Source organism: Pteronotus mesoamericanus, unplaced genomic scaffold, assembly GCF_021234165.1.
Source record: "Pteronotus mesoamericanus isolate MK-2021 breed Mesoamerican mustached bat unplaced genomic scaffold, CSHL_Meso_final contig_166, whole genome shotgun sequence".
In the NCBI taxonomy this organism is placed as follows: domain Eukaryota; kingdom Metazoa; phylum Chordata; class Mammalia; order Chiroptera; family Mormoopidae; genus Pteronotus; species Pteronotus mesoamericanus.
In genome coordinates, this window is record NW_026555066.1 from 186,306 (window position 1) to 198,402 (window position 12,097).

At 52.5% G+C, this 12,097-nt stretch overlaps 1 protein-coding gene across 3 annotated transcripts in view; it reads right to left on the bottom strand.

Annotated features, from left to right (window-relative positions):
• Positions 1-5,995: 5,995 nt before the first annotated feature.
• Positions 5,996-12,097, bottom strand: part of IQSEC2 (IQ motif and Sec7 domain ArfGEF 2) — a 75,949-nt gene continuing 69,847 nt past the window's right edge. For all 3 annotated transcript variants that reach the window (XM_054565712.1, XM_054565714.1, XM_054565713.1), the window contains 5 exons: positions 11,751-11,850; positions 11,032-11,193; positions 9,251-9,424; positions 8,719-8,768; positions 5,996-8,117 (listed from right to left, as the gene is read on the bottom strand). In XM_054565712.1, coding sequence (XP_054421687.1) covers positions 7,152-8,117; positions 8,719-8,768; positions 9,251-9,424; positions 11,032-11,193; positions 11,751-11,850 — 1,452 coding nt within the window. In that variant the 3' untranslated portion in view covers positions 5,996-7,151. The remainder of the gene's footprint in view (positions 8,118-8,718; positions 8,769-9,250; positions 9,425-11,031; positions 11,194-11,750; positions 11,851-12,097) is intronic.

The following is a 12,097-nucleotide window of genomic DNA, read 5'->3' on the forward strand; positions in this document are numbered from 1 at the left end:
GTATTTTTTGAGCAGCCTTAGTATATATTGACTGAAAATAATATAAACTCTTTGTAAACACTTTCTGCGTATACTGTGTTAAGCATCTGCTATATGCCTGAATATGTTTGAAGAGGGTAGGGAGTGTTATTCCTTCATGCAGTCCATTGTGCCTCATCACATACAGTGTCGCAGTTAGGTACATCATTCTGCCTGCGTCAGGACTGAGCTAAGGGCAACCTATCTGCCGGAGCAGGTCACAATGGTAGGAGCTTACACTCTAGGGTCAGAGAGGTCCAACTTCTAGTTCTACCAGCTCTCTACAGTTTTCTAATTATACGACCTTGGGCAAGTCCTAACCTCTGAAACAAAGGAGGATTATAATACCTACTTTGCGGGACTGCTGTATGGTATCTGGCACATAGAAGGTTCTTGGTATCTGTTAACTGTTATTTTTATTTCCGAGAGTCAGCAACCAATATGTCAAGTCTCACTGAGAATCTCTTGTTCTAGGCATTGTGCCTAGTGATTTCTTATTTTTTTAATCACCTGAATCCTTATATTACCTTAAATGTTTAGAATCTTTATCCTCGCTTCATTTGTGAAGAAACTTGTCCTGAGTAATACAAACAGTGACACCTTTCTAGTTTTCTAGGTGTCAGGAGAAACCATGGTGCCTTCCACCGGCAACACAGGTGAATGAACCAAATGAACAACTGTCTGGATAGGAAACAGAAAGCTAGGCGAGGTGATGCTAATAACAGCAAAATCACTAGCCTCCCATATGTGTAGGAATTGAACAGTCCACGCAGCTCTTTCGTACCACTTATCTTCCTTAATCTTTGCAACAGTCTTGGGAAAGATGTAGGTTAATTTACCCATTTTGAAGATGAGGAACCATGTTCCAGAAAGATTGAACAATTTGCCTACTGTTAAACAGGAAGTTGCCGACTCTTGGTCAAATGCTCTTCCTGTCATTTGCTCTCATCAGGAATACAACTGGGCAGAAGGGTGAGGAGAATGAAGAAGGTGGGAGAATATGCCAAAACCTAGGCTGAAGGAAGTTTGGCCTTTCCACCTGGAGGCAGCTCAGTGAAGGACAAAGAGCGTGCATGAATCAGGAGTTGGGAGACCAGGTTTGATCCAATTCATTCATTTACTACAAATATTTATTAAATTCGTACTATGCACCAGGCATTTTTCTGGGCCCTGGGAATATAATGGTGACCAGGACAGTCATGATCCCTGCTTTCCTGAAGCCGATATTCATCTCCTAAAATCTGCCAACTACCTTGTCTTCCTGAGCCTTGATTTTCTCATTTATCCAATGAGGCACCATAATCTCTTCCTCGCAGGGTAGTTGTGAAGATTAGAGATGATGACTGACATTCATAAAGGGCCAGGTGCTATGAAATAGGTATTGTTATCCATGTTTTAGAGATGAGGAGACTGAAGCTCTGGGAAGTATAAACTTACCCAAGTCACATGGCTAGGAAGCGGCAGAGCCAGAATTCAAACCCATCTGTCTGACAGCCATGCAATTCTGCCCATAAAAGCCTCAGGTGGTGCTTCTTCCCCAACACACAGTAAGGTGCCTGGGAAGTGAATTCCTTTTCCAAGCCTTAGGCCTTGCCGAGGACTAACCGCAGCCTGGGCACTGCAGGGTTAAGAACTGGGAAGCACCAGGGAGCTCCCCTTGGACCAGGGGCCGGCAAGCCCCTGGGAGAGGGTCTGGCCTGGAGCTGGTGCAGAGCTGTCATTGGAAGGCTTGGCGGGCTCTTGACCACACTCACCCCATCCGTGTTTTCTGGGTGAACTGGATGAGTGTGACTTTGTGCCTCACTTTTTTGATTTGTGAAATAGGGTCCCTTCCAGCTCTGAAGTAGGTATGAGCTGTGAGTTCTGATTCCTAAAGAATTCTGGAATCCATCCCCTCCTGGCATTCCATTTTCTAATCTTCTACCCCTGTGAGCACCATTTACTATCTACTATCTCTAGCCTGTATTGAAAAAGCCTCCTCAAGGTGTCAAGGTATCGGTGTGAACTCATATATGTGTGTGTGTATATGTATATATATATATATATATATATATATATACACACACACACACACACACACGTATGTGTATATATGATAGAGAAATATAGGTATATATTATGTGCTTAATACATACATATAACAATAAAGTATATTCAAAGTGATAATTCTAAATGAATTATAATAGTAGATTATAACTCATTGAAAAAGATAAAAATCCATAACATTGATATAAATAAATGATGGAAAAAGGAAAGCTCATTCTTAAAGGAATGATGGAGTTAGGAAATCATCAATAGATGCTCAAATATTTTTCAAATAAAAAGGCAAGCTCTTAAAGCAGCTATAAAACCTAGTGTGCAAGTCTTGGTTCCTAAGTGCCATTCTCAATCCAAAAGAACCAGGATTTCTTGGAAAAAATGTTTGATGCCAGGCCTGGGGCAGAGAAGGCGCAAGATGGGCCTGGAGCATCTTGTGGTGCCAGAAAACGAGCAGTCAATGAAAGATGAGGACCTGATGAAAGGGCAGAGGCACCAGCCTGGAGCGCCTCTGAGTGGCCAAACGTGAGGCGTATGAACATCAAAATAAAGAATGATGTTACTGGGTTATACGCAACCCATTGGATAAAATAGGCGTCCATGAGTCCAGGAGGATAGAAATAAATAAATGTAGGGCGGGGGAAGCTCTCCTTTAGAGTGGAAAGCCAACTAATGGAAGCCAAAAGAATGATGGCATTTGAAAAGCACTATTTGGCTGCCTGGAGAACCGTCAGTGAATGCTAAAACTGGTGTGTGAACATTTGAGTAATAGAATATTAACATTGTTTCAATGCCTCTCTTCACAAGATAGTCCTAAATTACAAAGGGAAAAATAGTAACTTTACAGCGGAGACCCTATGTGGCCCAATGTATCACCTGGTCTTACTTTAACGCCTACTGAAGCCCCAGGAGAAACTCTGTGGCAACAGAGGAATGGCAGCCCACCTTCACGCTGTCAGCCCTGGGCTGCCCTCTCCTGTTCCTTTCTCGTTATTCCACGAACACATCGCAGACTCCCAAACCTCCATGCCTTTTCATATGCGGTTCCCTCTGACAAATGTCCTTCTTTACTGGGACAATTCCTACTCACCCTTCAAGACTCAGTGAAAGGGGCAGTTTCAGAAACATGGCCCTGCCCCGCCCCGCCCCACCCCACCCCACCCCACCCCAAGTTGGGTTTTCCGCTCCTCTGCATCCCCATGCACGCTGTGCTGACTTCTGGGCCTGTACTTATTACAGTGTATTGGCATAGTCCCACCAGGCTGCCCACTCCTCAAGGTCTCGTCCTGTCCTGTCCAATACGGTAGCCACTACCCACATGTGGCCACCACAATTTAAATGTAAAAATGCGGTTCCTCAGTGGTGCTAGCGACATTTCAAGTAGCCACATGTGGCTAGGGGTTATCGTATTGGACAGGACAGTTACAGGACATTTCCACCATCACAGGAAGACTATTGGACAGCACTGGCCTGGGACAAAGGTAAGAGCTCTGTGAGATTCCAGGACCTTTGTCCTTTGTTATGTGTTGTTCCACCCCATCCACATTCCTAAAGAGACTGACAGTAGAACCTTTGATATGACAACAGCCAATGGGCTTCTTGATGTCAGGCCCTCAAAGAGGTGAGGAGCTGAACTAGGCCTCCACTGTTTGATCAGCGAGCCTTGAGCCTCGGGGGAAGATGGGGCAGGAGCAGCCCAGTGCGGGCTCTGCAATGAGCCGGGGAGGAAGAGAACATCAGATAAGAGCTGAAGGAAGCATGAGGATGTTCCAAAGGGACCCCAAAGCTTGGTACACAGGAGCATCAATCAACAAATGAACCGAAGGTAACTTACTCTAAGGGTTAGCTTACAAGAACTGTTCAGTCATTCACTCAAATCAGCCAAGTTTTAGTGTCATCTGTGCTGTACCAAGCGCTGTGCTGGGCAATGCGCTGGACACAGATGATTCAGCCCAGGGTCACTCTTGAGCAACTTCATATAGCCTAGTGCGGGAGACAGGTAAAGATGTGAGGGGTCTCAGAAAATGTGGCCAAGGGCATATTCTGTGAGGGATGGGTCCTTTAAGCCCATCTCACATAGTGAGAAAACCTTCATCGGGGATGGTGAGGAGAGCACGTCTGGCAGGGAGCCAGCACAGGTAAAATACAGTTGGACCCTTGAACAACGTCGGGGAGCTGGGTAAGGGTGCTGACCCACTGCAGATCAGAAATCTGCATATAAATGGACCCGTGGAGTTCAAACCCGTGTTGTTCAAGGGCCAACTGTTTGGAAATCACACACAGGCGTTTTCAGGGAGCGAGTGAATGTCCAAAATGTGGGCGAGGAATGAGAGTTAGGACTCCAGAGACCGGCTGGGGCCACATGATGGAGAACCTCCAGTGTCAAGGCAAGGAGTTTACTCCTCTTTCTGTAGGTGGCCGGAAACAGCTAGCTCTGTGTCTGGCAGGAGGTAGGCATTTCATGTGCATCAATTAGCAATGGCCCTGCAAGATTATTATGCCTGTTTCACAGGTGAAAGATCAAGTTCTCAGGGGCCACAGGCGACTTGCTAAAGGCAACAGAGTCAAGTCTGTGACTGAGCCAGGAGTTGAGGGCCAAAACTGAGCTTTGGGAAAACAAAACCAGCATGGAACTGAAGTTCGGAGAAGAGGGGCACGACCAAAGGCAGCGCAGCTTGGTCTGCCAGGGGAGAAACAAGAGAGTGCCCGTTGGACCCAATTGCTGACTCTCTGGGTCTAAGCTCTGCAAATGCTTAGGTCTGGTCCTCAAGGGGGCATTACATGCTTAGATGGCCCTAGCTGCTGCTTTTGCTTAAATGTGCACATGAAGAAGAAAACAGGCATTGGTTGAAGATGCTGAAGAGCAGGGTCAGCCAAACCATGCCCTCTTAGAGGCCATCCCAGACTCTAAAAAGGCAGCCAAAATATTTACTGACTGTTGCTCCCAGGGACCCTGCTGTCCCTAAGTAAGAGCCATTGCTTTGCACTATTCCTCCTGGGCTGTGTCGAGGACCAGGACGTAACCAGTGGTGCTGGAAACATGTCCATTTCATAGGGACGCTGTTTGGAGGCCTGGAAAGAAGTCAGGAACCCCCCCACCCCCATGGCTTGTTTTGTGGCCTTGGGAAAGATTCTTCTCTTGTCTGGGCCTGTCCCCTCCTCTGTAAACTAAAGGGAATCCAGTTATTTGTTATGTAACATTCTAAGTATATACACAGAACTCTGATAACGTATCTAGCCCCTGGCTCCCCGGCCCAGGTCACTGCTCTCCTCAAGGACAGAAATGTGGCCAGCCGTGGGGAGGGAAGTGGACTCCAGGGCCAAGCCAGGCAAGCCACAGGAAGGATAAGTATAGATGCCACAAGAGTAGAAGGAAGTACCCAGCCCATGAACAGAAGAGAAGCGAACTAACTCGCCGAGCACCTACTCCACGCTGACTGCTTGACATTTGTTACCTCTGTGTGGCAATGGCTCATCGCCCCCGAATTTTAAACTGAGACACCCACTCAGAGATGGTATCTTTCCCAAGTGCGCATACCTAGCAAGGAAAAACCCCAGCATTTGAACTGGATCAACTGCACAGCTCAGAGCCTCGCTACTGTCTGTTGCAGACCTTCAGTAAAATGAGACAGGCGAAACTCCCTCACCCTTGCCTCCCACCGGATCAAAGCGTCTCACCCACCCAGTTGCCTGAGGGTCTCCCAATAGTGCCTCATCTCCCAGGGCTAAGGCCTCTCTCTCCAGGGGCTCCGCCATGGGGGAAGGGGCATAAGGAGGAGGCAGAGGCGGGAGGTGAGCACAAGGTCTTTTATGAGGCATCAAATATACATTCTTATATACAAGGAGGAAAAAAGACAATGCCTGAACCCCAGCTCCTCTCCATACAGCCCCTCCCGCTGCCGCCCTCCCCTGTCCCCAGGCCCCACAGCGCCTGGCCCTTCGTACAGCCAGGGTCTGTCTGACTCTACTGTAGTCCATGGTGGAGAGGGGAGAGGGAGGCGGGAGCTGAGAAAGGAGCTGGAGATGCGGGTCCAGAAGAGGAGCTGGGGCTTGTAAAAAATATATTTATAATAAATAAACAGGGGTTTAAAGGGGCTGGAGAGGCAGCGGAGATTTTGATGGACAGAAAGACTCAGGCATCCTGGCTCCCAGCCCCCACTCTGATGGCTTCAATCTCTGCCTCAGGAAGGACATCTTGGGCCCATGGTGGCCATCTGGAAGCCTCTCTCCCCAGGGCTGATGCTGGGTGCCCTGCCCCAGCGAGGTGTGTGTGGGTGATATCTGTAAAGTGCATTGTCTTCAGTTGTAGGTGGGGTAGGTGTAAGGGAATGGGGGGGCATGCAATATGGGTGAGGGAGGGTAGTGCCCTCCTCATCCCAGACCTGAGCCCCCACCAAACCTGTCTGGACTTTGATCAGGATAAGAACGTTACAAGGAGAGGCAACGTCCTGAAGCTGAAGAGGCCAGGGCTGGGGCATAGACTGGCTCTGGAGAGGAAGCACTGCCCCGTCTGGGGGCAAGCATAAGTGGGGGCCTACCCACCTCGCGTACGGACAGTCCACGTCCTCCGGCAGGCGGAGAGACACACGGAAGGGTGCAGTCAGGCCCTGAGGTCAGAGAGAGGGCCAAGCCCTAAGGTTTGGCCGCAACTCTACGGAGCTCCCTTCTAGCCCCACGTGGCCAGAGGCGCCCTGGGGAAGCCTTGGCCTTCAGCCCTCCTGACACCTGCCCTTCCCTACCAGCCAGAGCTGACAGGAAGCTCACGCTGGTGGGGAGGTCTGAGGCCACCCAGCTAGACCTGGGTGCGGGGGAGGATGAAGAGAGGAAAAAGAGGACGAGGATCTCCAAAAGGTTCCCCTAGAGCTCGAACGCTGTGTTCAGGCTTCAAGTGGCAAGGACCCTCAAATTTGGCAGGAAACCCCACGGCGACTGTTGGGGGTCAGAGGAGGGGGTCCCGAGGCAGGGAGGAAGTGGGGAGGAGGACATTTCTATGTGCACATATATTTTGGAAAAGCTGAGGAAGCAGAGAGGGTGCAAGACCCCTCTCCTGTGGATTCCCCAGACCTCCCTGGGCGCCAGCTCACTCTTCCCATTCATCAGACCACGGTGCTGATCCGACCTGGCTTGGCCTTAGGGTTCGCAGTGGGTGGGTTGGCTGTGCCGGGGGGCCCAGAGGCGTGCAGTGGGCCATGGGGGGAAGTGGGTGGCAGGGGTGAGTGTGGGGTATGGGGTGAGGGCGGAGGCAGGGGTGGGTAGGAGGGGTGGGGTGGGATGGGTGAGTGTGGTGACAATGGTGACTGGGGGTGGTGGGGGTGGGAGTAGGAGCCCCCTGGCGGCCGGGATCCGGGGCCCCCAGAGGCCCCTGCTGCTGGCATCATCTGTGGGTGGTGGCTGAAGATGAAGTGCTTGGGGCCCTGTTTGTGAGCTGGAGGGTGCTGGGGGGCAGGACTGTACAGGGGCAAGGGCGATGTGGGTTGGTGCAGGGGGTGGCGGCCATGTGGAGCGAACTGAGGGTGTCCTCCAGCCCCCCGCCTGGGAGCTCTGCCTGGCCGGCCCAAGGTATAGTGTTGGGGGCCCGGAACTGGGCCGTGGGCATGGAAGTGGCGATGTGGCCCCACAGGCGGGGCTGAAGCGGGAGGCGGCGGAATGGAGCCCAGCTGGGGCAGGGGTGGGGGCTGCTGAGGAGGTGGCGGGAGAGGGGGCTGCTGGGGTGGGAGGTAGGGCGGAGGGGCGGGGCCTGGTCCTTGGCAGTACTGGGCATGCAGGGCCTGGAGCTTGGACTGCCCATCAGGCAGTGCCCCCAGGCCGCCGTGGCCGTGGCCGTGGTGGTGGTGGTGGTGGTGGTGGTGGGTGGAAGAAGCAGATGAAGAGGAGGCAGAGGCCTGGCCTGTTGGCGGTGGTGGCATCTGGAAGGGCCCCTTGCCCCGCTTGCTTCCAAATAGGGAGCCCAGGAAGGATGAGGAGTTGGAGACGGGCCTCTGGCTCTTGTACTCCTCTGGCGGCGGGGGTGGGGGCGGAGGTGGCATCCTCTGGTGAGGGCGTGGACTGCTAATAACGGACCCCTGGAAGGGGGAGGGGGGGCAGTCAGGCCAGTCTAGACGTCCTAAATCCCCAACCTTAAACTCCCCCTGGGCCCTGAGGGCTGGAGCTGGGGAGACAGGAAACCCCACGGCACCGTGAAAACCGAGCAACATCCTGTACTTGTACATGGAGCTCCCCAGCTTGCAGAGCTCTGCTGTCACATCCACTATCTCATCTGAGCCTCAGCTGGGAGAGGAAGAGGAAGAATTAGCAGTTCCTCCTCCTCATCCCCGCTCTGTAGGCAGGCAGAATGTTAGGCACAGAGAGGCAGAGTAACTCGCTCAGGCTCCAAGAGCAGGCATTGGAAGTAAGAGCTCCTCGTGGCCCGACTCCAAGGGCCTGGCTACTCAGAGTCGGCCCAGGGGTTGAGAGGGGGCTCGGGAGAGTGGAAGACAGACTGAGAGACAGGCAGAGTGAGGACAGACAGAGTTGAGGACAGATGGAGAGAGTGGTTTGCTGGGAGAGGCGGCAGCAGGGTTCCCAGCAGGGAAGAGGCGGGAAGCAACAGGGCCCCTCCTCCTCTGGGGTCCAGGCAGGGCAGGGCTCATGCAGAGGACGAGTTGGGCAGGAGCTGGCACTTACTTCGATGGTGCTGTCCAGCGATCCCACGCTGTTACGCCGCCCCCGCTTCCCTGCACCCACAAGCAAGGAGCCCAGCGTCAGAGTGGCAACCCCCCCTCCCCACCCTGCTGGGCTCCAGAGCTGGGCGCCAGGCCTGGGCCCCTCCCGGGGACAGACACCCCTATTCCCTTTCCCCCATTAAAGAGGGGGGGTGGGGAGGAGGAGAGGTGAAGAAGGAGGAGGAGAAGGAGGAAGAGATGGAGGAGGAGGAGAGGTGGTACTGGAGAAATAGAAGAGGAGAGAGAGGAGAAGTGGAGTAGCAGAGAGGGGCTAAGACTGTGGCCCCACTTCACACTCCCTGGCCCAAACCCTGGGCTCCACCTGTTCTGATCTGGCTCCCAGGCCCCCTGCAGCACAGCGCCCAGGGCTCTGGACGAAGGCAGGGGCATGCATGTGTGGCAGGTGCAGGGAAGGCTGGCGGTCAGTGAAAGGAGGCAAAGAGGACACCGGGTCCCGTGTCTCCCCAGCCAGAGCAGGGGCCCGGAAGACTTGCCTGCATCTGAGAGGTCTCGCAGGGAACTGCTGAGCGCGCCCCTCTTGAGCCCATCGCCTGCTCCATACGTGTCCTCCAGGCTGCTTCTGGCCAGAGTGCCATTTACTGAGTCCTTGGCCCCTCCGGGCTGTGAAGCGTTAGGCCGCATCATACCTTTCTGCTTCTCCAGCTCCGCTGGGTGGCAGTGGGGGTGACAGGGATCGAAAGTCAAGAAGAGGAGTGACAGGCCAACTGACCGACCCAGCTCTCCATGGGCCTTTCCCCTCCTCGCCCGCTGTGGCCCCAGGGCTCCTGCTTTGCCCCTTGGACCTCTAGCATGTCCCCGCAACCCTCAGCTACATTTCCCAAGCCCCTGCAGCGTCCAGCCCCATCTTGCGCCATCTTCTCTGGCTTGGTCTTTCCTCCCTCCCTCTCAGCGCATCCTCCTCCTCCCCCACTTGCCCTTCTTGCTTTCCCCTTCCCCTGCCCGTTCTCAGTTTGGTCTCCTAAACCAGACCTGCCCTTCAACACAGAGCTTTATAGTGACTGGTTCACAGTAGGGGCCATTCTAGATTACAGAGAAGGGCAATCGCTCCCGAATCTGCCCAATTCTCAGATACTTTGCTCCAGAGCAGAGGGCTGCTGGAAGGCCAGGAGCAGGAAATGGACAGGAGCCGTGCCCTCTAGTATGTGCTAGCAGTATGCTGGGCACTATGTGTTCTTGATCTCTGTCAATCTTCATGAGAGTTCAGAGATAAGTGTTATCATCCACATTTTTCAGAGGAAAAAACTGAGAATCCGAGAAGTCATAGCGCTTAACCAGGGTCATACAGCTGGAAATGGGGGAGCCAACATTCTGGAAGCAGGTCTGCCTAAGTCCAGAGCCTGTGCTGTTCGGCCTCCTTATACCCCACCACCCTGCAGAGGTCATGGAACCATGTGTCCCCCGCCCCCGGTCCTCGTCTTGCTATGCTTATCCCTCTGAATGTCTCAAGGATCTGGTGAACTGAAATTTGTGACGCTGCCTTGCTGAGGAGTAGAGGTGACCCTGGAACTGTGAAGGCCTCACCAAGAAGCTGTCTGCCATCTCTCTCTCTCTGCGCCCCGCCCCCCTACCATGTTACATAACTGTAACTGCTTTGTTTAGAAAAGAAAAGATTTGGACAGCATTGGGAAGAATGAGATGTAATCACACTATTTTCCATTATACATGATCAAAATGACTTGGCGTGGCCCCTGGGGGCTGGGAGGATGGGTCACTGGGACTCAGTTGAGGAACTGGCACATGGGGAGAGGAAAGGGGAGGCTGGGAAGAAGAATTACATTTGCTGGTCACCTAGGTTATTCAACACTAATGTCCTACTAGCATGGAGGACACTATGTCGGCCTTATCTCATTCAATCTCCACAACTCTGTGAAGGAGATTTCATTATCCCAATTTCATGTAGGAAGACAGTCAAACAACTTGCCCCAGCTCGCCCAGATAATAAGTAGCATACCTGGGATCTGAAACTAGAGTCCTACCTCCAATACCCTGATTCTTCTCCCTGATGCCTTTCATTAGCAAGAAGAGTTGCTCATAATTAAGGCTTGGAATAATAATCAGAAGTTGACAGGTAATGAGCCCCTTGTCACTGAAGGTATTCAAGCAGAGGCTGAAGGGTTCCTGGAATGAGGGTAGGAACGTTGGGCAAGCTAACCCTCAACTCTGAGATTTTCAGAGGACAGGATTCTTGGTGTCGACAGGGTACTGTATTAGGACGGGGTGGGGAGGGGGAAGGAAAGATGGCGGGGCTACTCACACTCCACGCGGTATTTCTCCATCTCTTGCACCTCAGCGATGGACTCACGCAGGTCAGATGTGAAGCGTAGCCGATCCTGGAGGCTGGGGGCGTTGAAGATGATGAGGACCTTTCGCTCCCCGCCAGGTACTGCAGACAGCAACTTGATCCCAAACTGGTAATCTGTGGGGCAAGGGGAGGGGGGGTGCCCTCTGTCAGGACTAAAGCATGATGGCTCATATGCAAAATGAGTTTTGCAATGCCCAGCTCTGACTGAGCCTCTTATCTGTTTGAGCCTCTTCAGTGGTTCCCCTTTGTCCCCAACATCCCCAAGAGCCACCTGGGAGTCATGGCCATGTTACTCTCGCTCCTGTAGGATGTAAGGGCAAACTCAACCCTGGCGACCCTCTAGAACCCCTTTACACCTCTACCTCTACTCACATTGCTTCTTCTGCTCAGAAGGCCACCCAAACAAGGTCTTCTGGCTCAGTCCTTTAAAGTGCAGCATTATTGCCATCTCTTTGGCTCCCCAGAAAACATACACACTGTGGGACCGTGCACTCCCCAGGACAGAGACCCAAGTCATACTCCACCTTATCCTCCCCTATATCCTGGAACCAAGTAGGTGACCTTAGCCCAGTCCTCAAGGACTCCAAAACTGGAGGTTGGTGTGCATGTAGGATGAGCAGGGGGGCCATGGCATAGACTCTTGGGATGACGGGATTCAAGAAGGGACTCACATGAATTCTGGAAGAGCTGCATGTGCATTTCCACTAGGGGAAAAGACTGACGGAAGCTGTACGTCACCAAGATCTTCTTCTTCTGGAAAATTTTGGTGACCTTTGGCAGGGGTGGGAAAAAGACAAGAGGCAGGGTTTGGGGTGGGGAATTTCCAAATGGCACCTATTTCTCATCACCTCCCTCCCCTCTCACTGCCACTGACAGTTGTATACACACAAACACACATACCCACAAACTGGGGAGAACTGAAGCTTGAGGAGCAGAACAGGAGACAAGAGAAAATGCAGGTTCCTGATGTAGTGACTACGCACAAACTGCTATTTACAACTTTCACAGGAAGTAACTG